This window comes from Sylvia atricapilla, chromosome 25, assembly GCF_009819655.1.
Source record: "Sylvia atricapilla isolate bSylAtr1 chromosome 25, bSylAtr1.pri, whole genome shotgun sequence".
Taxonomy (NCBI): Eukaryota; Metazoa; Chordata; class Aves; order Passeriformes; family Sylviidae; genus Sylvia; species Sylvia atricapilla.
Window position 1 is genome coordinate 6,196,923 of NC_089164.1, and position 27,127 is coordinate 6,224,049.

The window sequence follows — 27,127 nt, forward strand, 5'->3', positions numbered from 1 at the left end:
TAAATCCCTTCTGGACCAGACATCTACAGAGGGGGGCTCTGCTGGTCACTAATCCCTGTCCAAGGCCTTGAATCATGACTCAAATTGGAAACACAGTGTCACAAAATAGAAACACAGAAGGAAAGGAACTTCTGAAGTCTCTAATCCATGCCCAAACTCTTCTAAAAGCTCTACCTGCTCAGGCATATTTGGCTCTTCCGGGAGTGTGAGAAATGATGCTCACTTTTAAAAATTTCAAATGTTTATTAAAAACCTTAACAAAAATACAACCAAGGGCTGAATAAGGAAAAAAGGACAGCACACTGAGAGTTGGTAACCCAGCAGCCACAAGCTAATCTACAAAATGGCTGCTCCGCCTTTTATACCTTTGGTGTTGTATCAGGTAACCCTGGCCCCTCCCAAAATCTGCCAGTCAACTCTTCTTTGCCCTCCATTGGTGCAGACTGCTTTCTTGCAACTTGATTGGAGCTCAGGTGTTGTCATGCTGTGCCTCCTAGTAACAAGCCTTCCCTCCCAAATGCCTGATGCAAGGGGCACAGGTACATGCCCTCTCTCCACATGTCCCGACTACCAAGGCAGTGCCTTGGCAACCACAGAGAGGGAAAAGGGAACTATGGAGAGAACAGAGGATGTCTAAACAACAAATCAGAATAACATAACTATACATCAATAAATCTTCTCTTAATGTGCACATAATATTCATCCCTTAATTGCGAGAGCAAACCATTGCATTACCCATCTATAAAAAACTCCCCTTTTCCTTTTCTATAAGTTATTTGCTCAAGCAATTAATTCTCTTTTTTGATTTTGATGATCCAGTCCTACTTTTCCTAAGGCAAATTTAATTTTGGATAAGCTATTATTGCCACGGTCGGCGGGAGAAATTGCCACAATCGATATGATTGAATCAGCAAGACTCAGTTTATTTAGAAGCGTTTACAGAATATATAGCACACCTAATAAGCTCATGCATAAAACTAAAAGTAAGCATACTATTGGTTAAATGAAGAAGCGCGAATCTGACTCCCACCTCTGCATTTCTATGGCTTCTGCTACACATTTGATATTGTCCAGAAGCACCCTCAAGGACCCCAGAGACACAATGTCTCTGTCTAAGGAAAAGGGCTGCAGTAAAGAGAAGAGCTGCTAGCATCCTGTTGCTACCCAGCTGCAGATTGTTTATGTGACCTCTCGCAGCCAGCCATCTCCTACATATAATAGCATCTGTTGATGGGGATGAAGACACTGGGGAAAAAAACCCTTCAGGTTTTCCTTAATCAAAATGATTGGTGGAGTTGAAGATATGAATTGGTTGGAGTAGAGAAAAGAAAATCACAGAGGTCAGGTATGGCTTTTACTCTCATCTACCATGCCCATGGGGTTGTACCCATAGCAGGTGTATCTTGGTGATGAGTACAGAGGCCAACTCAGTCTTGTTGTCTAGTGTCTGTTGTACTCCATTTGTCAATTGTACCTGTATTGAATTCTAGAGGGAAAGGACGTTGAGGAATGACAGAGGTCTGGTATAGTTTCTACCTGCACCTTACCATGCCTATGGGGTTGCTGCCCACAGCAGGGCTATATAATCTTCCAGTGGTGAGCACAGGGGCCAACCTGGTCTTGCCCTCTAGTTCTTGTCTTATTCACTTGTCAATTACTAAGCGAATCACCACAGTATGTTTTACTGTTCCCTGTGTACTTCCTCTCAACAGAAACTCTCAATCCCTATCCATTAAAATAAAACAATTACATCAATAATCAATACAATTTAAATTCCCTGCTCAAAGTGTTACTTAAAACAGTCTTCAACCTGGCTGGTGGAAGCTTGACTCTACCTTTTGGACATCTTGGCGGCTTTTTCTGGTTATTTCTCACCTGATCTGGATGTTATGGTTTATTGCTTGGATTCTTTCACTGAGCCTCTTAAGTCTATCTTAGAAAGTATTCTGAAGGGGGGAAGCAGCAGAGGTCAGGCAATCTTCTTGCCAGCCTGGCCAGAATGGCAATGCTGGCTTATGGATTATTGCAGGTAGGTGTCTCCTGGCCATCGCACCTGGCAGAGACACTGCAGTTGTCCTAGTTGAGCTTACATGGAAAAAGAAAGCCATCAGCATTAAAAAAACCCAAAAGCACAAATAGTTTTTCTTCAATAAACAGGTGGATTTATCCAGGCTCTGATTTCTTGTAGCAGTGATGTTCACCAGCTCACACCCCCTCCCCCCCAATCCTTGGTTCTGTAAGAGGCTCCAGTCTTGTCTGCACTGGCAAGACCTGGGTGTCTGCACCTCTAGGCTGTGGAGATGTGCCAATGGCATGGGCTTCTCCTGGGACAAGAGAAAATGCTGTGGTTTTGTGCTGGCAAGTGAAAGGCACAAGCAGCAGCTGTCACTGATCTGGCCACTGCTGTCACTGATGGGGGACACTGCCACATTCACACTGTGGACTGCATGTAGGATGGAAGATGGTGACTTTGTGATAAACAGGATTGGTAACTACTGTTAAAGGCCCTCAAGCAGTTACCCACCCAACAGCACAGGGACAGTGACTAGAGGAAGGCAACATCACATCAGGATTTGCTATCAGCATCCCCCAAAACTTTCCAGGTTTAGCAAAGGCTTTTTGGCCACAGCCACCTACTCTTCCTGTACCCAGCTGGGTCCTCAGATACACTAGGCTGTCCAACCCTAGGGATCATGGAAAGGACAGTTCTCCCAGGGAAAAAGAAACAAATGGGACTGCCCATGCCTAGGATGACTCTCCTTCTTTCCAGGGTGGGCAGCCTCTTTTTTGCTTTAACAGTTATAAAAGGGAAACACAGAGGCAAATTCTTCTTTCTACAAGAACAGAGTGTACTCAGAGAGCTAGGGGCTACTCTAACCAGCAGAGCTCAGTAGTGACACACACATGTAGACACACATGCACACACTCATCTGTTTTCTTAGGTGGAACACAGCTGGATGCACAGAGCTGTGTATCTACAGCTATGTCTCTGAACATGCCTAGTCCATGTGTGCACCCAGGGGCATGTGCATAGCCAGTGCACATCGGCACCTACAGGCACAGCATGTGCAGACTCATGCACACCGGCACACATATAAACAGCACTCCCCAAAGCCCTCCTGGACAGAGAATAATCAAAGAGAGACCATGCTGGATTCTTGCCTCCTGCCTCTTACCTTACAAGGACAGGAGGGAACATAACTGAGTGCCTTTTTGCCGTCTTTTCTTCTCCAAGAGCTTGACCAGCACAAAGAGGAAGATTAGAGGGATTTCTTGAGGATCACTGTCAGTGGTTTTTGAGAAGACAGGAAGGGGAAGTGCGGGTGACTAGCTAAACTGTTGTGTTTTGTCAAGGGGCACCTCTTACCCTTTACCTGAAGGGGGGATACCTGTGGTCCTTATTACTGTAGAGCGCAGCTCACAGTCCCCTGGAGATCAGGCACAGATGGTAAGGAAAGTTCCAGACTTCTCTGCAGGGGTGACAGTGACTTCCAAACAGAGTTTATCAAGATATTATCTTGGACTAAATGAGGGAAAAGTAAATCACTGCATATGCATGGAAAAACATCTAAGCCTTTGACACCTAAGCTCTTCTCTTAACTTGAAAGAGAAGTAGCACTTGTTAGTGCTAAATTTGAGTTGAGAACGACTCATGTTACACTTGATTAAAAATTAGTGTTCACAGACAAAGAGAAAAAGGTGGGAGATGGCAAAAAGAAGGAGTAAAACAATGCATACTCTAAGCTAGTGTTTTTCTCAAATCCAGGATTTATTTTGGACAGAGTGGGGTGCAGAGTAGTTGTAGTGGTGTGGGTAGATGGTGGGTTGCCACCACCTCCCTGAAAGTGTCTTCTCAGGAAGCCGTTCAGGCAGGCACACAGACAGTCACCTAATGCACACACACCACGGATGGGTCAGCAAAGGAAAGGCAGGAAGGGTCTTCTGGATAGAGTTCCAGTGGGGTTTGTTGCAGCTGCACAGAAGGGGTCCAGGGGCAAAAAGACAGAGATCAAAGGAGGATCCAAGTTCAAGTACAAGGGCAAGTGGGGGTGGAGCAGAGCATCGGGGGTCAGTGATTGGAGGGCACAGGGGCGGTGCGCAGGCAGGGCAAAGGGCAATAACCAACAGGGAATATGAGGGCGAACAATCAGTGATACAAAAACCACTGGGGAAACAGGGAAAGGAGAACCCTCTAGAACCAGGACATATATGAACAATAGAGGTGGGTAAGGCCAATGGGGCAATAGGGAGAGCAAAACGGAGGTAATTAACATAGTGCTGCCAAGAACCATGGAGGAAGCCCTTTTCTCTCTCACCGTAAGTGGCAAGGCATTCTCAAAGCCTATGGTGGATTCTTCCAGGGCATTGTCCTGGATAGGCCCAAGGGCCTCCACAACTCCCCTGTTTTGTTTTACTAAAAAGGCTTCCTCTGTGGATTTCTGCAGACACTTAACCAAACAGGGAAACATAAGTAAAATTCTAAAAATAATGATTACAACCCACAGGATCCCTTTAACAAAAGATGAACCTTATCCTGTCAACCCCCAGCATCCAGAAAGTTCATCAATCCAGTCTGAGTTCTTTTCCACTTTTAAGTCCTTTTACTCGCTCCCTCAGCTTCAGGATATTTTCTGTGGATAGATTCTGAGTGCAAAGAAAGATTAAAGCAACACATCCCTTCAAAGTCCTGGCAGGCATGTCCATGGGCAAGCAGTAAAAAGTCTATTGCCACTTGGTTTTGCAGTGTTGTGTGGCTGGTAGTTTCAGTGTCACTAAGCAGGTCACTGAGTGCAGCGGATGCAGCGTTTGCCTGCTTACTAAGCCAACACCCCAGGTGAGAGTGCTCACTGAGAGCCTTAGCTGCAGCCACCCAAGGTAAAAATACTGAGACCACAACTCTCTTTCCTTTATTCCAGTTAGTAACCTGGCTGTCACAATTTTCATTAAATTCAGTATATGATCTCTTGTGGTATACAAATTTCCCTTTTTTTTCCCAATTTTGAAGCAGAGTTATATTTGGGGTGAGGGTAATAAGCTGGCCAAGGCTACAAGGACCCCCTTGGAGGCATGAGGGGATCCTGGCCCATGCCTGGTCTCCACAGATAAGAAACACTCCCCATGGTAACACTTTGGGATGGAGCGAGCTTGAAGAGAGTGTAAAGCTGGTGTAATTGCACCAATTTGTTGGATTGTAAATTTCCTTAATTGATGTCACATCTTTTCTAATAATGGACTTAATATGGTCCAAGCTGGTCCAGTGTTGGCCAGATCATCTATAATAAAATACATACAAAGTTACACCATATGTAGCTTTGGAGGACCCCAACAAATCCAATTCCTGTGGTTCCTCTGATGCATAGAGTAGAATCTTGGTCCATTTGTCCCAAGCGTCCTCCAGATTGGGTTTCTTACCTGTATATGGATATTCATTTGCCGCTGAAGGAATCCCTACCAGGCACATTGACAACAGGTTGTCTAGGCTGCCCATGGACAGGCATAGGTTTTCCTGCAGTAAAGTCTTGGCCAGTGTGACCCAGATGTCTTGCTTGGTCTGAGGGATGATCCATGCACCAGCTGATGGAAGGATGAGGAGCATCCAGAGCTTTATACTGAATAATTGAGGGTCTGCTTCCATCGCGGGCATAGTAAAAGTTGAGGGAAGAGGGGTTGATGTGTGAGTTTAAAAAAATGGGGTTTTAGAAGGGGGCATATACATTTATAAAATTTTAACTTTAACAGCTTCTCATATCTTCCCACCCCATTTCCTCAGGTTATATTGAGTAAAAGGGGTGTGGGAAGAAAGAGGGAATAACAGTACAACAAACAGAGAGGTAGCAATATAAAGTATTAAGATATAAATTGTTAATATCTTTTAGACAAAAATCCAGCAAGGAGTCTCATAATCCTAGTAAGTGAAGCAGTGGAGGGTCATCTTCATTTTTCAGATCATGGTTGATGATCAGAGGTGTCTCCGGGTGCTGCATTTGGTGGTTCAATTTATGGCTTGATGTTTTTGCCTGGAATCCACCTTGGGCCAAATCCTGTAGACACACAAGCATACCCTCTCCCCCAGGTTATTAATGGAAAGGGGCCCATTATTTGCTTGGATTCAGGGTCCTTGATTAGCACAGGTGGCTTCTCTGAGCTCTGCTGGTGTTCGAGTTGTGCCTGACGATGGGAGGATTTGGCTCCATAAATGAATTATTTAGAAAATTGATAACATAAAGAGTCTTGCATAGTCTTTGTATGCCTGGTAGTGTTTCAACTCCCCATGCTGCTGATCAAGTGATGGTACCTCTTGATGTACGGTGAGCCCACTCTACAACAGATTGTCCCATTGGGGAGTGGGATATGCCAGCAGTGTGTTTCACCCCTCACTGATTCAGGAACAGCTTGAATTTTTGGGAGGCATAAGCAGGTCCATTATCAGTTCATATGGCTTGGGAAATGCGCAAGGTGGAAAACACCAGGAGAAAATGCTGGACGTCTTTCGCCTTTCCTCCTGTGTAGGCTGATGCAAACACAGCCCCAGAGAAGGTGTCAATAGACACATAAACTTGTTTAAGTCTCCCAAAAGGAGCATAATGAGCGATGTCTGTTTGCTGTAGTTGTAAATTCTCGAGGCCCCAGGGATTAAACCCCAGTCCCTACAGATGGCAAAACAAAATCTTGGCAACTGGGGCAGGAGCCCACAATTGCTCTCGTTTGTTCTCTTGTGATTTTAAACATACAAACAAGGGCTGGTACATTTTGGTGGAAAAACTGATGGCTCAATTTAGCTTGACTAAAGATGTCTGGCAGGGTGGTCTGCACTGCCATGGCCAAAGCATCTGCCCTCCAGTTGCCCTCTGCAATTGGTCCTGGAAGGTCAGTGTGTGACCTCACATACATAATGCGATGTTGTTGCTCTCAGTGAGAGAGGAGATAAATTAACTTCGAGAGCAAGCTGTATAAATTTGGATTGGACACCTCATTTAATAAAGAAAGTTCTGCTCTTTCAGCTACCTCATCAACATAGTCTGAATCAGTAACCAAATTCAAGGGTTGATTGAACTTCTCAAACACTCTGACGATGGCTGCCAATTCTGGAATTTGTGGAGATCCCTGAATAATCTGAACATCAGACTCCCACTCCTGAATGTTACAATTTTTCCAAGTCATAACTTACTTGTGGGATCCTCCTGAGCCATCAGTAAAAACAGTCAGTGCCTTTAGAGAAGTTCTACTTTTTAAAGATTTTGGTAGCAGATTAAAACTCGCATTAAATAATTTGTATTTTGGTAGGTGGATAGAAAGAGCAAACTGGTGGTGTTTATTCCTTGATCTTGAGCAAAGCATCCAGACTACTCAATGTCACTGGAAGATATATGCATGTAAACTCACATCCTGCTAGGGTCCACAGATATGCTCTGGCCTTTATTATGAGCTGAGCATCAACTCCCAGCTCCTGGGGTGTTGTAATAGTCTTGTTTGGTTTGTGTGATTGGAACACACACTCTATGATTAAAAACTGATCCCTCTGAGTGGGGTCCCACTGGAAAACGAGCCCATGAAACTTGGGTGACTTACCCAAGATGACAAATTGGAAGGGCAGGGTAGGATTAGTGTGGTGGGCTTGCCTTATGGACAGTGCCTCTGATACCTTTTGGATTGCTACCTGGGCCTCTGGTGTGATGGTCCGTGGTGAGCTGAAGTCATTGCAGCCTCGCAGGAGGCTGAAAAGTGGTGCAAAGGTCCTTGGTTGTGATCCCCAGCAGCGGACAAACCCAACTGATGCTGCCACACAGCTGGTGAAGGTCTCTTAGGGTCCTCAGGTTGTCCTTGATGGTGAGCTGCTGGGGTACGATGGTCTGCTTGCCAATCCGGAGTCCAAGGTAAGTCCACAGGCAGGTGCAATCTCAACCTTTTCTTTAGCGATCTCAAGTCCTGCTCCTTCAATTGCTTGAATAGTCTTTTTAAAAATGAGCTCCAAATAATAGTCAGTCTCAGTGCATATTAAAATATCATCCATATAGTGAAGAATAACAGTCAGGAAACTTCTCTTGGATGGGCAAGTGAATGCAGGCAACAAACATTTGGCAAATAGTTGGAAAATTCTTCATCCCCTGGGGGAGAACTTGCCGATGATACCTTTTAGAGGGGCTTTGTCCCTTAATTGCAAGAGCCAACCATCACATTACCCATCTATAACAGGAGCAAACATTAAAAACAGCAGTGGTTTGTAGGACCACATCTCTCTGTACTAGTAAGAGCTGGATATTGTGAACACAATGGTGATGCCTGCTCCTGGGAGACTCTGCAGAGCTGGGACCACTCCTAGGGACTATCTGGCCATTACCCATCATGAGCATCCCCAACAAGGAAAGTCTGGGAAGGGGCTATGAAATCTGCCTATTGCAGCAAGATCAATTTTCAGGAGACTTTCACCTATCTAGCAGGAATGGGGGCTGTAAAAGATACTCTTTCCCCTGCCTTTAAATCTTTCCACAGGAGACATTTCTGCCTGTCTGACCTGTGGCTGAGTGGCTTCCTCCCCAGCTTTCCCTTGCATGGAAAAGACAAATTACACAGCTCTGGGAGATCAGACTACTGAAGTAAAAAGGGAGTGAAGTCATCTTAGCCCTCAAGAAAAATGTTCCGACATGGTGATGACCCTCCATGTGATAACAGGGTATAATTTATACGGGTAGAAATCCCTCTTCCCACTCTAACGACATTTTGTTTGCTTTGTCCTGAATAATGAGCCCACTTGTGTCCTGGAGATGATGGTTCAGAACACATGTGCAGAGTTCATAACCCTGGGCAATAACAAGAAGTTTCATCAGCTCAAATGAGTATCCCTGCCTCACCAAGACAGGCCCTCATGCTTCAAATGTCTCACTTCCTTACCTGCCAACATTGAAACTCCATAAACAGGGCCAGCCGGGAGGGGAGCTGGGATGTTCACTGCCACCCACGAGATACCTGTGAGGCCAGGACAGACGCTTGGAGGGAGCTCAGGGTAAGTAAAGAGCACAGCACAAGGCAGGAGAGGCCTGGCCCCCAAGGCTGGGGCAGCCTGGTGGATCACTGAGCAATCCAGAGCTCCCTCTGGAGCAGGCTGGCTCTGGGCATTTCTCTGCTCTCACAGCACTTCTGCATTGCTCCAACACCTGCAGCAAGACTCCAGTGGAGACTCCACATCTCTGCAAGCAGACTGTGGTTCAGGACATGCTCAGAACATCCAATGAAGTGCTTGCTGACGTTGGTGTCAGTCTTTCCATCCCTGCCAGTGCATTCCGAAGCAGGACACGACCACCTCCTGCCAGCACCTTCCCCTAACCTACCAGTATCTTCCAGTGCTGCACCAGATGCCTGCTAGCACAGCAGCTCCCACCACCTTTCCCAGCACAAAGGCTGCTCTCAATGGTTTGTGATTCCCAGCACTGTAGGTCCCCATGTTTCCACAGAAAGGGCAAGCACAGCCCTCAGGTGTTCTTCACATCTATAGCCATGGGCTGAATCTTGCTCTGCATTACACAGCCCTCCCAGCCCTCTGTCACTGAGCTCAGAACAGCAGTAGAAGGAAATGGGGCTTTTGGCTCTCTCCCACTGCTCCTGAGCCCATCTGTTCCACAGGGCCAGAAGTCCAGAACCATCCAGCACAGTGTCAGTGATGTGGACTCACTGGTGATGTGTCCCATTCATACAGGTTATTTCTGACAAAAAAACACCACTTGGAACCAATTATTGAAATAATCCTGCCCAAAGAGAAAGGCAGCAGAGCAGAAATGTAGAGTAGGTTTTGTGTCCAGGCCCTCCTTAGTCTTCCCTTCCAAGGAGAAGGGTCTTTGACAAGTAGGGAATAACCTCTATCCAGTCAGGGCCTGCATGCTGGAGAAGCTGTTAATTGCTTCTCAAAGTCTTCTGTCAGCAACATTATCCCATCCTGCCCTGCCCAGACTGGCCAGAGATTGTCCTGGTCAGTGGCTGCAGTGGGACATGGAGAAGGGGAAGGTGAAATATGATATGAGAAATAAAACCTATGGCAGCAAGCGATGCTAATCAAAAAATCGTGAGTGAAGCAGCATTCCAAGGAGGGGGGAATGCTGGGGGAGGAAAAGCATGGACCTCTCTTGACAAAGGTCCAGGTCATTTCAAAAGGACTGAAGAAATTATATTTTAATGTCTATTTTTAATACAACCTACATGTGTGCTGAGAGCACTGCCTGCCATGCCACTATCTTGTTACTTCCCAAATTAGCAGCAAAAAGATTAATTTAGACAGGAGGGAATAATTTTTAACAAAAGTGTCACTGCCTTCTAGGGAAGACGTCTGACCGGAAAATATCATGTCCAGGGAAACCTCACACACAGACCATCCCTCAGGGCTAGGAGTCCCACAGCTGGAAACACAACAGTTTGGGGTAGTTCAGCACAGCTGAGTGATTGACGATGACATTAGATGAGTGTAACATATCACTTTAACTGAACATAAATATATGTTTGTCACTACAGCTGACAACAAAAGGTGTGGAGATAAAAATAACCGGTCTGTTACTGGGAGCCTTCATGTCTTCCCACCTGCATGTCTGTGTTTGCTCTTCTGGTTTACATTTTATTTCATCCAAGCAATATTGAAATGAAAGGCTTGTGCTCATTCTCTGTCCCTTTCCCAAGGGCTTTCTGACAAAGCCCCAGCCGTCTCTGGGTGGAGCCCTACAGGAGACAACCAGTTACTGTAGCTGGAGCTTCCCTGGCTCTCCTCCTGCCCGAGGCCAGCGCTGCAGGGAGAGGCAAAACTTCCACCCATACTGCTGGATCCACAGGGATGACCCATCTGGGCCGCCAAATTAAAGGCTGATGGCAGGGCTGAGAAAGAAAACATTTAGTTGTACTGAGGGAATCTGCCCACCTACTTCTGTGCCAGAGGAAATGAGCACATACTTGCAAGGAAATCACCTCCTCCAAACACAACTAAGTCACTTCTCCAAGCCTCTACTAAGGTTTCTGGAGAGTATCCTGCTCCAAGGGGGGTAAACACAGGTAGATCATATAACCACAGTGCCCTCCCAGTCCCACCAAACAGAGAAATTCAGCCTGCCCAGGAGTCTCCCCAGTGTCTTGGGTTTTGTAGCCAAAAAAATGTTTATTCAATTCTATCTATTGAAACCCAGTTGGGGAGATTTTTCTTTGTCTGTTAGGGAGGGGGTAACTGCTTTCTCTCATAACAAGCCAGCTGTTAAAAACCGGGTGGAGCAGTGTTTCTTATCACTGCTCATTGGAGCAGTGTTGCTTATCTCTGCTCAGTGGAGCAGTGTTGCTTATCTCTGCTCAGATGGGGCAGTGTTGCTTATCTCTGTTCATTCTTCCACTACCCCCATGGGAATATCTTCTGTTAATGGACCATTAATGCTCACCAATGACATGACACATTACATCATACTATTGTAAGATGCTCTACCCAGGGAGGAGGAGCCAAACCATCTTTGCCTAGATAAAAGAGACACCAGTGCATCCAGACATCCAGTGTTCCCACGGGACTCCCAAAGGAAGACTGGATCCATCTCCAAGAGGACCATATCTGCCACTCCAGGAGGGCTGACTTTGGACTGTTTCCAACACCCTGACCAACAGAGAGTCAGGCTGTGTTTCTGACTCTGTCAGGGTTTTCTAGGATTTCTTGTTTGTTTGATTGCTTATTCTCCCGTACTACATTTGTGGTTTTTATATCCCTAGTAAAGAACTGCTATATCTATTCCCAAAAATCTTTGCCTGACAGCCTTTTAATCGCAAATTTATAATAATTTGGAAACGGAGAGGGAGGGGCTTACATGCCAAGGGAAATTCCAATCTTCCCTGGCAGATACCTATCTATCTAAACCAAGACACCCAGGAATTATTTTCCTTTCTGAAAGAGAGCAGCTGTTTAAGCATGGCAGGTCAGAAGATGATAAATTCTGTATCCACTTGAGAATTTTTATGGAAACAAAGTCTCAGCTGTGCAAATTGAAAGAGGGCTGAGATGTGGTCCAATACTGCACTGAGCAACCCTTCCAAACTATACGGTCTTGGCTATAAACTGCCCCGAAGGCATTGACTTCTATTAGCAAAGACTTCCTTGGTCTCACGTGTAGAATTTTACCCCATTGTTCCTGCTGTTGGGACACGTGAATGAATCTCTTGTTTTATTTTGTGTGCATGGCTTTTGGTTTACTTATTAACTGATTTATCTCAACCCACAAGATGTCTCACTTTCACTCTTCTGACTCTCTGCCAATCACACTATGCAGGAGTGAGTGTGGGGATGACTTGGCAGCTGGGTTAAACCAAGACACCCACTGGGAGGCAGGAGGGGTCCCTGACCATCAGCCCAGCCCAACAGCTCCAAGCTGGCCAGGTTTAAGGAGCAGTCACAGCATGAAGTGTACTGGGGTGACTGCAGCCCTCCTGCACAACCTTAGAAGGCAAAACCAAGCCCCAGAAGCACTGATGCCAAAAATACACTTAGGTATAATTGTTCATGCAATTCCATCAAAAGTCTTGGAGAAACTTATTTTTGGCTGAATCAAGTGTTACAGAAAAGGGTGTCAAGGGCAGTGATTCTCTGCCAAGCAAGGAGGAGCCAGACTTCGCAGGACACCTATGTGGAACAGGAACAGGTCCAGCACAGAGCAGTCCCCAGAGACTGCAGCCACTCAGCCTCACAAATAGGATCCAGCACTGCCATCCTGATTCTATTCCTTCCCCTCTTCCCTCACATCACACACAAGGCAAGGGGAGGACAGCAGGGAGGGTGGCACTGGAGCTTCACAGATATCTCTACACCCAAGGAGCTGGAAGTGTCCCTGGTGTGGGCAGTGCTCTACACCCCTGGCTTGGAAGATGGAAATACTTTGGGTCTGGCTTTTCCAAGTCTCCACCTGCCTCAGTTCCATCAGAGCACAACTCCCTATCCCTTCCCAGCTCCCTCCCAGGAGGCTCAAGCTATTGTTTGGTTCACAGCAGGACTGCACCACCACTAGAATCCCAGGCTCCAGGACAGAGTATAGGCTTTTGAAAAATACCTCAGGCCACAGAGAATTCCCTTGCCCCTCTCCTTCCTTCAGAAAGCACAATGAAATCAAGGAAGCAGTGTCAGCCAGAGCACTGCTCTGGGGTGCAGCCACACTCTCCTTTAGTCTCAGCACTGCAGAAGGCTTGGCTGAACCCAGAGGAGGCCCTGCTCCTCAGCCATCCTGTTTCACAGAATCACAGAACCACAGAATCACTGAGGCTGGAAAAGGCTCATGAGATTATTGAGTCTAACCTGTGACCTATGCCCATCTTGTTAACCAGACCACAGTACTGAGTGTCACTCTAGGCTTTCCTGAAACACCTCCAGCCATGGTGACTCCACTACCTCCCTGGGAACCCCACTCCAATATCTAATACCTCCCTCTGTGAAAAAAATCTTCCTAATGTCCAGTCTGAGCCTTCCTTGGTACATGGTTTGTGACTGGCAGTGGTCTCCTGTCTAGGGGAAGAAATGATTAAACACAGCAGAGGTAGGGAAGCAGGAGTCCCCTCTTTGGGGGTCAGCCATGTGTGGGTTGCTTCCCTCTCACCACCCCAGAGCCATCACCAACACTATGAGTGTCCTCCCCATCACACCTTCATGGCTGCACAGCTGTGACCCATGAGAACCAGCTCCAAATTCCACTGTCCAGAGTTATCCTTCATGGCTGGACATGAATGGCTGTTCTCTGCCTGTCTATGCCATAAGAGGTCATGCTGCACAGAGGGCCCTGCACAACCCCACCCTGCATGTGCATGGCCCAAGGGCACACACTGACACTGGATCTCCCGAGTTATCAGAGCCCAGCCTGCTGGGCAGCCATATCTTCTGTCAGCTCCCACACACACAGCAGCTGCTCCTACCTGGGACTGACACTGTTCATTAATGTGGGCTCACAACTCTCCATGAGGCTTTTTAGGACCATCAGGTCTTTCAGGGTGAGAGAAGCTCTCAAGAACGGATCATCACAAGCAGCTCTTGTGACCCTCATGAGATCTTGAGCCACCCTCACAGAACCCCTCCCAGTGCTGTGGTACCATTTGACTGAGAAAACTGAGGCACAGCAACACAAACCTCTTCCTCGGAGCTGGAACGGAGCTGAAAGCATAAAGAGAATTGCCATTATTTGGTCTAACCATACATCCTGCGAGAGGAAGAGTATCACAGCCATAGCATAGATAAATTTGGCCATAATAAGAAACCCAATTTGGTCAGCCTAGTTTATTAAAGAATAGTAAACGAGTAAATAAAGTAAATGAGTCCCCGGGTATCATATGGTTAGATTCAAACTCAAACAAGGGACTCCTGCCAATCCCACTCAATCTCATACGTCTGAATGCAGGCCTATCATGGGCCAGTGAACTGGGCAGTGCTGAGACCCTGACCAATCAAATATTCAAGTGCAGGAATTCTGAGCCCCCTATAAATGGGGGGGGACAATAATGCTGTTTGTTGCATCACCTTCAGTGAGTTCTGTCATGTGCCTGTCTCCAAACTGTGATCCTATTGTTATAGAAGAGAGCCCCAGATGTTGGCCAATGCCCAGGCACCCTGGAGTCTTTTTTGCCAGCTTACAATTCCCAAAGCATTTCATTTCATAGGCAATAGAAAACCAAATCATCTTGTTGTGGGTGAAGAATGAAATTACGTCCCCTGAAATATAGGTTGCTTTTTATAATGGCAGGATGTATTTCTAGAATATTTACAAGTCAATGTGTCTGTTCACAATTTAAAATAAACTGCCCTTTAAATATGTGCCAGCTGCTGTGACCCCAGCACTGGGCCGGAAGGTGGTTTGCAGTGTTGTTACCAACACCCATGTCCAGAGAGAACAAGGACAAGCTGTTCCTGTGTGGCTTCAGCCACTGCTCTTGTTAACAAAAATGCCACCTGTCCTTCAGATTGACACCGCAAGTGCCAGCAAGGACTAATTAAGTGGGTAAGGGGACAGGAACAGGCCAGAGTATTAACACCTGAAGCATTTCCCCTCTTTTACATATTTGTGTTTCTTTGTTTCTCATCTCCCATTCCCTCTCCCTCTATGCCATGTGAATTATGTTTGGCCTCTATTCCCAGGGCACTGCCCATGGAAGGCTCCTCTGAGGCACCTCTCACCTTTCTGCTGCCAAGAAAGTGGGAGGCAGAAATCAGGAATGAACAGCCCCATGGTGTCACTGCTAGTTCTGAGGTCTCCAAAGCCCCTTTAAGACCCTGTGAGAGTCACAGATCCTTACAGGTCGGTGTCAGTGGCTGAAATCAACCAAAATTACTGGGAACTCTGATCTCTATAGGGTTCAGAACCCATTACTGGAGAGATTTTTGAAGGGACCTGCATTCAGCATGCCCAAAAATTCAGGAGACATGACCACATTTGTTGGATGTGTGCAATGAGGAACGAAGGACAAGGCTGAGTAACAGGTAGGAAGAAATAAAGCAGCAAATCCTGCTGCCTCCAGGAAAACTCTCACTTTTCCCACTGCTGTTGGGCTTTAAGCACAGCAACAGGGATGACATCGAGGAGATAGCTGAGCCTGCTGCATTCCAGTTATCTGGGACAAAAAGGCAGCTTTGCCAGAGGGAAGTCAGCAAGGAAGGGAACAGGAAACAGTCTCCTGGAAGTGTGTGTGAGATCTCCCACTCATCACCGCAGGAACTGTACATGCAACTCACTTTCCCATCCTAGAATTCTGAAAAGAGCCACTTGGAAAAGGCACTTGAACTGAAATGCAGCTTTCAAACTCATCCTGTACTGGGTCAGTCTGATTTTGAGGCACTCACCCAAAACCCCTGATCCCTGGATGTGGTCTCTCAGCTTCCTGAGCCATTCCCTTATTTCCTCCTAGGGCATTTCCAGTCCAGACTGCTTCCTCCAAGTGTGAATGCAGCCTTCTGTACCCCCACAAGAAGCAGTGGTATGGACCTTTGCACTGCAAAAGACACAGAAGAACAGACTGTTGTAACAACAGGCATGTCAGAGATAAAAAAACCTCTTCACCAGCCAGAGGAAAGTCAGTCACAGAAAAATCCCTGTGGCTACAGGCTTTTAAACCTGAATAAACTCAGCTGTGTCACGGCACTGAGTATCCCATGGGCAGCCCAGGGTCCTGCTCTAAAGGGAGAGCTCTGATTTAGCACCAAAGAGCTTCTTCCGCTCAGCAACACTGGAGTAGGAGGAAGGAATTAGAAGTCCTTTCTGCATCTAATACCCAGGATTATTCTCATGGAATATTTCCTTGGATCAGTCCAGCTGACTTAGACCACTATCCTATACAGACTCCAGTGTGTGGGAGTGGAATGCAGCCATGGCAGGGCCAGGATTTTAAACATAACAGCAATGGAGTAAGAAAACTCTTCAGAATATTATTTATAAGACTATATACAAGAACATGCAATGACAGGACAAAGGGTGAATGGCTTCAAAGTCAAAGAGAGCAGGTTTAGATGAAGTATTACAAAAAATTCTTCCTTGTGAGGGTGGTAAGGTCCTGGCACAGGCTGGCCAGAGAAACTTCGGCTGCCCCATTCCTGGAGGTGTCCAAGACCAGGCTGGATGGGGCTTGGAGCAACCTGGGCTAGTGGAAGGGGTCCCTACTCATGGCAGGGGGTGAAATGGGTCCTCCCAACCAAAACCACACCATGACTTTATGGCTCTATGAAAGCACTTTTACATCAGTAATTCCTATGCCAGGGGCACAGAGCAGTGTGGACATTTTAAAACCTGGCAGTCTCCACATATATTCTATGAGCCCTAAAACAAGCAGTCTCAATTATTTACTAATTTCTAGAAAGTCAAAACTGTCAGAGAGACAGAACTATCTGCCAAACAGACATTGTTTGTTCCCCTCTGATCTACACCAATTTCTGGCTGAATGTATCTTACCTTATTCTTGTCATTTTTATTTTCATCAGTGGAGTGAAGCAGAACAAGGACTCCACAACCAAAGGTTATTAAGTAGGAATGCTTTACTTGGTGGCCAGACGCAATGGGAATCACTCGGCCAAAGACGTGCGCCCCAAACAGAGCAAGTGGTCTTGTTCAAATACACTGAAATCATACATATTTATGGCAGCTTCAACATTGCCTATGCATATTCAGAACCTATCCCTGCCTACTCTCATTTCGTATCTTAATCAGCTTTTTGTTGGTCTGTGCCTGCGCATTGTCTCCTGGTCTCAGGGAAGAGGCCTCTGGATGAGGTAACATAGTCTTCCTCAGGTGCCCACTGGATGAACTTGGTCTGTGCAGGCTCTCTTGGTCTCTCACTGTCCTCAAAGGCTCCTGGGCATAGTCTAAACTACAAATCTAGCTTTTCCCAGTGTTTTGAGCTCTGGTTTCTGCTTATCAGTCTTAAACAAATGAGCAAGGCCTTATTTTTGTCTGTTTTTAACATAGTGGATTACACAGCAAATTATAATCTGTTTAAATTTAGTTTTATGTTCCCTATATTGGGGCAAACTCTGTCAGAACTGGAAACACCCTCACACAAGAGGTCCATGGCAGGTAGGTTCAGGAAGGACATGGAGGGGCTTGAGTCCAAAGCTAGGAATGGAGCTGGCAATGGAGCTGTGGAAGGGGCTTGTGAAAAACGAGATTCACTTTTTATGTAAATTTTAATAGGTTTAATAAAAGATAAGACAATAGGAGATAGGGAAAAAAAGTAAAGTACGGCCGGCCGGGTGACTTGGCATTTAGCCAAGTCCACAAATTGCTATTTCACAGGCTTTCTTTGAATACCCTTTCTGTTCTATCAGTCTGTTGAATATTCATATTTTTCCATAAACTAGTTTCCATATTTCAGGGACTGTTATGCATGGCCCCTCCTTGGGTCCACCTTTTTAGAGCTGCATGTTTCTGGGCTGTGTCTTCATTATCACCTCCAGATTGGGCCTTGGTCCGTGCTTTCTTCAGATGGGAGATGCTGATAGTTGGTATTTCAATAGCAGTGTCTTCTTTACATGTTCACTGGATGTTATCCCAGCCAAACAGACAGTTTAAGCATATTATATCACTATTACCACTATGCCTAATTTTCTTTACTAACAGCAGAAATAAAAACTTATATCCTTACCACAAAGTTATTAATCATATAGCTCACATCTTGCAAAAAGCCAGCTTTATATTAGACATTTATAACAGGCTGGAGTGCCAGAAGCAGCTGAGGGAGCTGGGGGGCTCAGCCTGGAGAAAAGGAGGCTCAGGGGGGACCTTCTGGCTCTGCACAACTCCCTGACAGGAGGGGACAGCTGAGGGCAGTCAGGCTCTGCTGCCGGGGAACAAGAACAGGACAAGAGGAAACAGCATCAAGTTGTACCAGGAAAGGTTCAGGTTGGACATCAAGAAGAATTTTTCCATGGAAAGGGTGGTCAGGCACTGGAAGAGGCTGCCCAGGGACTCTAGATGGTAGAGTCCCTATTCTTGGGCATGTCCAAGGAACACCTAGACATGGCGCTGAGTGCTCTGGACTGGATGACAAGGTGGGGGTCAAGCACAGGTTGGACTTGATGATCTCAGAGGTCTTTTCCAACCTATTTGATTTTGTGAATCTATTTCTAGAAGGTAAACCAGGAGTTTGGGTCTCTATTTTTTCCAATCAAGGGATTTTTTTTACTTGAAAAAAGAAATAGGTCCTGACTTTATCCAGCAGCACAGGCCAGGTAAATCTGCACCAGGTAAAGCAGCAAAGTGCCAGAGAAGCAGGTAAGCCCCTTGAGAGGAAAGCTAATGTCTTGACAAACAATTTGATTTGTGAAGGGATGGGTGTTAACATCTGTAGAATGGGTTTTAATGTGTCTACTAACTTTGGGCAGCAGGTTTGCTGCAGAGCCCAGAGGGCCTGGCTCCTGAAACAGATGAGTGTCTGCATAAACCCGAACTTTGGGGTAAAATAACGGCTTCAAGGGTGAACATGTGGCAGGCGGTTCGGGAAGGCTGAGCCTTCCTGCTGCCTCAGCGAATGGGGAAGACACCCACAGCAAGGTGTGCCCGGGAGGTAGGACAGGATTCTGTGCCCTCCAGACCTTGGAGAGATAAAACCCTGCCGGTGCGTGCCCTCGTGGACTCTCTCCCTTTATTCGAATGAAGTTGCAGGACTCCTCTGTCTCCTTTTTGGACATAAACCTCTGGCATTTGTGGATTTTCCTGACACCCTCAATCCCTCCAGCTGTGGACTGTACCTCCTGGGAGCTACCACTGGAGCAAAGCCAAGGCTTGGGGGTATTTGCACAGCTGAAGGATGCAGACAGAGAAAGTGGGGCAAACCCGAGGTACTACAAGAATCAACACCTCAGGAATGTTATCTGGGCAAACACCAGACCCTGTGGCCTTGGAAAGGTACAATGTTCCTCTTGGCACAAGGACGAGGCTTTTTAAATGAGTCACAAGTCTCAAATACAAGAGGTTCATGGCAAGACCGAAGCCTTTGAACCTGAAGGATCACTGATATCATCTATAACCATAAATCAGCCAAAACCAGAAGCAAGAGCACCACTGCGGCCCGGGCTTTTCCCTCTGATAGACACAGGACCGCCATCAGTGAGAGGGGGGAGCAGGGCCACGACGGGAGAGCGGGGCGTGAGGGGAGAGAAGAGGGGCCATAACGGGACAGTGGGGCCGTGAGGAGAAAGCGGGGCGTGAAGGGCGAACGGGGCCTGTGAGCGAAGAGAGGGGTCATTAGGGGGGAGTTGGGACTATGAGGGGACAACGGGGATGTGAAGTGAGAAGGGGCTGAGAAGGAGCGGAGCTATCCCACGGCTCAGCCCCAGGACAGGGCGGCGCTGCCCCGCACGAGAAGCCAGGCGGGAGCTGCCCGGGTCACGTCCGCCGAAAGCCTCTCCGGCAACAACTCGCGACGCCGCGGACGCCACAACCAGAGCGACCGCCGCAACCGCACCCCGCCACTCTGCGGAAAGCGGCCTCCCCCTTAGCTACCTTATGCGCTGCCTGTCCTCCGATTGGCCAGCGGTGCTGTCTGTCACTTAGCGTCCGGCTCCATAGCCAATGGGCGCGCGGGAAGGGCCGGGGTGGGGCCTGCAGGGCGGGGCCGCGCTTGGGCCGGAGCGAGGGGCAGGTAAGGGGCAGACATGGGGTAGGTGTGGGGTAGGTATGGCCGGTGGCCCGCGGGGTGTCGGGTCCCGCCCTGGCCCTGCTCCGCTTCCCGCGGCCAGGGCGGGACCCGGGGCTCGGGGGGCGGCGGCGGCGGCCTGCATTGCCGGAGGCATCCCGACAGGCCGGGTGGGACCGGGCGGTGGAAGCCCCTGGAGGGCTGACGGAGCATCCGGGCCTTCGGCGGGAATTGAGGGGTCCGGCCCTGCCTTGGTCCGGGTCGGTATCGTAAGCGGTTCGAATACAGATCCGGGGAGGGAAACGGACCGGAGTCTTACAAGGGCTCCAGGTGATGTTCACATAATCAGCCCCAGAATGGTTTCGGTGGGAAGGGACATAAAGCTCATCCAGGCCCCACCGCTGCCATGGGCAAGGATTCCTACGAGATAAGGCTCCTCCAAGCCCCGTGCAGCCTGGCCTTGGACACTTCCAGGGATGGGGAGATTGAAAGATGAGGCGATTACTGGGCACTCCCAGGGAGAATGAGCACGGCGTGATTGTGTGCAGCGGTGCTGTGGACAGCCTTTTGTGGGGACTCATCCTGGGAGCTGCCGCACATTTACAGCCCCTGAAAACTTCACCTCAACCACGTACCCACTGCTGTGCTTACTGCGCTGCTGGGTTTTGGTCGAGACTCAGCTGCTTTTTGGCTACATGGCTGCTGTGGGCTGGGCTGATGGTCTGAAAAAAATAGCTCTAAGGCACGTGTGCATGTGTCCCTTTGCTGTCAAACTTGGAGATAAATGTGCCTTAACAATCCTTTGTGAGGCTGAGGGTGTTCTGCAGTTCATGGTGCATGGACTCTGCCCGGTTCTAAGTTTTTGTTTATGGTGTAACAGATCACATGTTTTCCCCTATTATTATTCATAGTGACATTCATGATATCATACATTCAGTTCAGATATTCTGAACTGGGCTGAGAGGCTAAAACTGAATTCCAGGTACATTCCCCATTGCTGTGTTAAAAATTCAGACAAAAGTCCAGACCCACTTAAAATGGGGAACGTGCACTGGACAGCTCCGATCAGTCCTGTTCCCCAGATCTGTAATGATCTGAACCCCTGATGTACAGGGAAGTTGCCCTGGAGAGAACCATTGTTTGAGGAGATTTTTGAAACTGTGGTGCAAAAGCCTAATAAATCAAGGGATGAGGTGATAGGACTGGGATGCATTTTGGAGGTCTGGCAGCTTGTTAGAAGTGGCAGGTGTTTTGTTTAGATTAAGAAGAAAGGAGCTTGGTGTTTGTAATCCATTATGTAAATTTAAGATGTTGACATAAGATAAAGCAAAGGGTGACAAAATATTGCAGTGATTTAAATCCCAATGGAATCAGGTAAGGTGATGGAGAACAAATACCTGGAGTAGGCTGTGGGATTACCTGGGAGCTGATTAATGAAGGTGTAAATTCCCTTCCCCTGCTGATGCAGCTCTTCCATGCTGTCCCAAGGTCCCCAACACCTGCTCCACCTTTTTCCTCTGAGGGTGAATGCCAGCCTGGCCAAGGCCAACTTGCCTTTTGTGGCACAGGGAATAAATTCATGTTCTCACAGATTTGTGGAAGCATGTGCCTCTGGAACAACTTTACCCCCACACACACAGAGGGGTTGGAAGGAGTTGATGTTTAAGGTTCCTTCCAGCCCAAACCATTCTGTGATATGTAGCAAAAGGCATTAATGAATTCACCAACTACCGGCTTGAAGTAACTTTAAAATCAGGATTTACTGAACAGGTATCTTGATATAAAGGAGGTTTAGGAATTAGTTTGGAATACTTAGGAACATTCCATCCCTTTCCCATAGCTTATGACAGGAAAATGCGTAATTCTCTTCAGCAGCAAGACTTTTGAGTGTCAGAAGATGAGTGATTTACCATTCATGACAGTGCAGCAGGGAGGCCCCACTGTACTGCTTTAGGTCAGTTCTCTGTCTTTTACTGAGCAGAACTGTCAGCACCAAAATATCTGCTGCTGAGCTCCAGGGTAGTAAGAGAGGAATGGGAGGTTTTGTATAAGTCCAATTGTAAGGAAATCAGTAATATTTTTGCAGGGCTGGGGTAGTTTGGATGTGTGGTTGTACAGGGTTGAAGCTCTTCTGACAGGAGTGTTCTTGGGATCTGTGTTAAGTGTTTCCAAGAGTTCCTGGCTGGCATCAGCTGTGATTCAGGAACAAATTTCTTCCTCCTGGACATAACAGAGGCAAGTGGGCCAAAAAAAAAAAAAAATCTCTGACTACCTCGCTGTGACTGCTTTCAGCTGAGATGCTCTATCCTGGATGTAAGTTTTGTTCCCTCAGGTTCACAGGATGTTTGCCCAGAGCTCGCGGAACTCTGTGAGCCCCGTGCTGCTGCTGGTGCTGCTGGGCTGTGTCCTGTGTCCCCCAGCACAGGCCAGCAAGGTGGGTGACATGAGCTATGTGTGGGGCACAGCAGAGGTGGGGTGTGAGGGGACAGAGCTGTGTTCCCTCCTTCACATGGCTCCTGTGCCCTGCAGAGCTCTGAGGACATTCGCTGCAAGTGCATCTGCCCCCCGTATCGCAACATCAGTGGGCACATCTACAACAAGAATGTGTCCCAGAAGGACTGGTGAGTGAGTGGGAGCAGCCTCAGGGGTCAGTCCATAACAGCCAAGCTCTGGAGGAAGGAGCGGCTGGTGCTGAGGAAGGGATTCCCTGCCCATATGTTTGTTTGCAGAGGGGGCTGCTTTGGTGGGTAAAGTTCAACCCAGGCCAGGGGCATTTTTTTTAAACAGAAATTGAGGAATCTGGGTTGATATGTTAACCCACCACTCCTGGTAGGGTGTGCCCTCCAATCCCTTCCACCTAGACTGGATCCCTACAAAATGCTGGGACAGTCTATCCCAGGGACTTTGGGCCAGCTATGCTGTGACGGGTGCTCTTAACACCAGATCAGTGTTATCAGTCTGACAGGAAAACTCGGTCAAAGTCACCCCAGTGTCCTTGCACAGAGCACTGGTTTCATCTTGTACTGCTGCTGATTATGGTTTGTTTGTGCTGCAGCAACTGTCTGCATGTGGTGGAGCCCATGCCAGTGCCCGGGAATGATGTGGAGGCCTACTGCCTGCTCTGTGAGTGCAAGTACGAGGAGCGCAGCACCACCACCATCAAGGTACCTGAGCTCAGTCCCCTGCCTGTACCCTACTGCCTGATATGCCACTGCAGCCCAGAGTGACTGTAGTCACTGCAGACCTGCCCCCTGCTGTGCCACAGCAGCCCAGGCATTGCCACATTGGTAGGTTCCTAGAGAAGAGCCCAGAAGGTGAAAACTGTCAGAGCAAGTACCTGGTGGCAGTGCCACAGGCTCACTCTATAACTCTCTGAAAGGAGGCTGTAGCCAGGTGGGAGTTGGCCTCTTCTCCCAGGCAGCCAGTGACAAGACAAGAAGAGATAGTCTTAAGCTGCACCAGAGGAGGTTTAGGTTGGACATTAGGAAGAATTTCTTCACTAAAAGAGTGTTGGATACTGGAAAGGGCTGCCCAGGGAGATGGTGGAGTCACTGTACCTGGAGGTGTTCAAGGAGCCATTGGATGTGGCATTGAGTGCATTGGGCTCTGGGTGACAAGGTGGGAATTGTCACAGATTAGACTCCATGATCTCAGACATCTTCTCCAACTTCAGTGATTCAGGAATTCGGTGACTTCTGTGATTTCTGTGATTCCATGTCTGAGCCAGGGGCATTGCTGGTAGTGAAGAGCTGTGTGGGAGCCCAGTCTTCTTGCTGAAGATGTGTGACAGTGCCAAGCATCCCTGACAAGTGCCAAGCATTCCATCTCATTGTTCCTTATGTGCAGAACATGCCCTCAGTTGGCACAGTGAGAGCATCAGCACAGTTTGTGCAGTGATGGCACAACCTCAGCCTCCTGGCAAGAGCAAGAGATGCTTGTGAGCAAAATGAGAACAAGAGATCACACATCAGAGGCAGCTGCAAAGGACTTTCCTGACCCCTGTGGTGCTTCTTATCTACACTGTTTATCCTTTCCCCCTGTGCTGTTCTCAACTGCAGGTGATCATCATCATCTACCTGTCAGTGGTGGGGGCCCTGCTCCTCTACATGGCATTCCTGGTGCTCGTGGACCCCCTGATCCGCAAGCCAGACCCCTACACCCAGCCCCTGCACAACGAGGAGGACAGTGAGGTGAGGGGGCAGGGGGTGCAGAGGGGGACAGGAGAATAGGGGCCAGAGAAACAGTGACCTCCTGCTTGTCTGCTCTCATCCAGTGAGGGACCAGCAGTGCTGCTCTGGGGGCACTTACACAGGTGAACGTTTAGACTCAGATCTCTGCAGGAAATTCAGAAGCACAAGGAATATTCAAAGCTCTGTGTAATGAACCCAAGGCATACCCTGCCTTCAGAGGCAGAGGGGGCTTTGTAGCAACTGGCCTGAATTTCGTTTGTCCATCTAGAAGGAACAAAAAGTCAAACAGATTCTGTTTGTGCTGTGCCCCGGGTGGAGTTTTGTGGTGCTGAGCTTCCAGGGAAGGATGAGCTTAAGTGTTGGCTGAAACATCTTCTAGAGCACAATTTCATTCACACGCCCTCTTTTTGTGGGATGCTGACATACAAACCATGGGCAAAATGATTAGGATCCAGTAACAAAGAAAGAGCCACTCTCTCTCTCTCTTCCTCTTTTTGTCACACACTAGTTTTGGGGGAGGAAATTTCTTGCTGCATAAAATTCATGCAGTTGCAGCACTAGGTTGGACTGTCCTATTTGTACTTTGTTGTGAGTATAAACTATATGGCCCAATTTCTTCATACTCGTGTAAGTGAGGAGCAGCTGCTCCAGTGTTCACAGTCCATCCATTGCCTCCCTCTGCTGAAAAGGAGGTCCTGCAGGAGGAGATGAATTGTATCCCAAAGTCATAGGTTTGCACCCTGCTCTGCAGCAGTAATTCAGATCCAGACCCAGGTGCACATGGTAAAAGCCTGGTGTTAGGTGAGGTTTATCTCACTCCAGTATGCTGGACTAAGTCCTCTGGGATAGGCCTTGTTCCTGTGCCCTGATGGATCTCCATTCATCAGCAGCCTGGTTTTAGCAGGGAGATGTGGTTCCCTCTGGCACTGTGGCTCCTTGCAGACACCAAGAGGGGATCTCCAGCAGACCTCTACACTTTGTGCAGTCCCTCTTCTGGGGACTTCTTTCTGGAGTTGTGGGTGATGCCCAAGAGCAAGGAGTTGGGGGCTGGTGTAGAGGAGCTCCGAAAAGCTTTCATCAGAACAACATAAACCTTGAACTGCTCTTCCAGGTGCAGTTTCTCCCCAAATCAGCTGCCTTCCTCTGTACTTGGGCTGAGCACTGACTGGTCTCCAGCCCTGTTCCTTTCCTTGCAGGACACTCGCTCCTTGGCCGCAGTGCCCACCCTGGCTGGTGCCAGGGCCAACACAGTGCTGGAGCGGGTGGAGGGCGCGCAGCAGCGCTGGAAGCGGCAGGTGCAGGAGCAGAGGAAGACTGTGTTCGACCGGCACAAGATGCTGAGCTAGGCCCTGTTGGGCTCTGCCACATCAGGACACCCCAGTGTTGGAATGGAACCTCCAACCCTCCCTGAGTCACCGTCTCCAGAAGGAGCAGCAGCCCCAAAGTCTTCTCCGGTTGTGTCCCCTGCCCTTCCCCTGCCCAGCCACGCTGGCCCCTGGGCTATGGCTGCCGTGTGGAGCTTGGCTGAACACAGGACTCCATCATCAGAGACCGGGGCAGGGAACAGAGCATTGGGAGCTGGATGAGTCCTCCTGGGATAAAAATAGTGGGAGAATTTTGATGGGGGATAAATTATGTGATGCTTCTCCAGAATGCAGCAGCCACCTCCTCCTCTTCCAATGTGCACTAATGATCCCTGGGCATTGTGGTGCTGAGCCACGTGTGCAGCACAGGAACAAAGGGGAGGGGGTTTCTACCAGTGGGCACTGCTGCTTCTGCTTATCCTGATGTAAATTGAGAGATTTCCATACCTCTGCATGGAGAGATTTCCATACCTCTGCAGTCTGTCCAGGTTTACACCAGCATAACTGACACTGCAGCTTGCTTCTAGGCAGGTGAGTATCACAAAACCTGTTAGTATGTACATCAGTAAGAGTCCAACAGGTAGAAAGCTGATTTACACTTCTATCTTTTTGTGCTTTACCAGTAGATAAAAGATGAGGTGAAACTTTTCCATTTGTACCCACACTGGTGACCCTTGGTGTTCTCCCAGGGTGGGCAGTGGCATTTCTGTCCAAGAGAACTGGGGCAAAGGCTCTCCTGGAGCACTGGAAACACCTGTCATGGCCCTGGGAAGTGGACAGTTGTGCCACTGAGAACACTCCAAGAGCTCTGACAGGACTTCAGCTGTGTGGAGGAAGCTGCAGTGGTTCTGCAGTGTGTATTGATCCCACTGAGAACATTTAGAATTTATGGTGTAGCACCTCAGTATTAAACGGAGACAAATATCTACTACCTGTGTGGCTTTTTTTTAGGGAAAAACCCCATCACACTAGGTCTGGGGCTCTCCATCTGTCTCCCAGTGCCCAGCAGGTGAGCTGATGCCACCTCAAGCCAGAGCTGTGGTTGTGGCACTGCAGGAGTGCCCCTGGCACTGCTCCCTGCTGACAGCGACTGTCCTGCTCCAGGAGAGCCAGGCTTGGACATGGGCAGACCAGAGAGTCCTGCCTGGCACAGGTTAGTGACTTAGTCTCTGGGCTATCCCGTGGGAAAGCTGAGCAGACTGGAATTCTTCATTTGCAGGAAGCTGAGAAATTGTTGCTAAAGGCCTAATTGGGAGAGGTGCCAGTCACTGCCTGTGTGCTGGGGCCAGCAGCTGCTAGTAGAGCATCCAGCCCTCCAAACTGACCCTGCCAGACAAACCCAAACAGCAGTTTTTGGGAGCCTGTGTGTAACCCAGCTACCTGTCAGCACTTCACTGGACTAAAAAGGACCCAGAGCTTTACATTATACTGAGGTCACATTTTCCTTGGCTCATCTTTGTTCCTTGATGCTCAATT

General features: G+C 48.1%; 1 protein-coding gene and 1 long non-coding RNA gene across 4 annotated transcripts; one reads left to right on the forward strand and one right to left on the reverse strand.

Annotated features, from left to right (window-relative positions):
• Positions 1–223: 223 nt before the first annotated feature.
• LOC136371518 (uncharacterized) lies at positions 224–2,700 on the reverse strand. The gene is made up of 2 exons (XR_010745354.1): positions 1,213–2,700; positions 224–856 (listed from the first exon to the last, which is right to left on the reverse strand). It is a non-coding gene; the product is annotated as an uncharacterized lncRNA (long non-coding RNA).
• A 17,201-nt stretch (positions 2,701–19,901) lies between these two features.
• TMEM9 (transmembrane protein 9) lies at positions 19,902–26,580 on the forward strand. 3 transcript variants are annotated; one of them, XM_066335804.1, is made up of 6 exons: positions 20,019–20,103; positions 22,416–22,531; positions 22,627–22,718; positions 23,153–23,261; positions 24,156–24,287; positions 25,484–26,580. In XM_066335804.1, exons 1-6 carry the CDS (start codon positions 20,034–20,036, stop codon positions 25,631–25,633), a joined length of 669 nt encoding a protein of 222 aa, XP_066191901.1. In that variant the 5' UTR covers positions 20,019–20,033; the 3' UTR covers positions 25,634–26,580. The 3 variants fall into 3 exon arrangements, with proteins under 3 accessions (XP_066191903.1, XP_066191900.1, XP_066191901.1); XM_066335806.1 differs by having other exon boundaries at positions 19,902–22,556; positions 22,589–22,718; XM_066335803.1 differs by having other exon boundaries at positions 20,000–22,531.
• The last annotated feature ends 547 nt before the right edge of the window (positions 26,581–27,127 follow it).

Bases quoted from the DNA above. Each gene is read 5' to 3' on its own strand.
- TMEM9 (XM_066335804.1), top strand. From the start codon at position 20,034: ATGGGCGCGCGGGAAGGGCCGGGGTGGGGCCTGCAGGGCGGGGCCGCG. The intron at 20,104-22,415 runs GTAAGGGGCAGA...CCTGGATGTAAG, and splicing joins TGGGCCGGAGCGAGGGGCAG to TTTTGTTCCCTCAGGTTCAC. The intron at 24,288-25,483 runs GTGAGGGGGCAG...CTTTCCTTGCAG, and splicing joins ACAACGAGGAGGACAGTGAG to GACACTCGCTCCTTGGCCGC.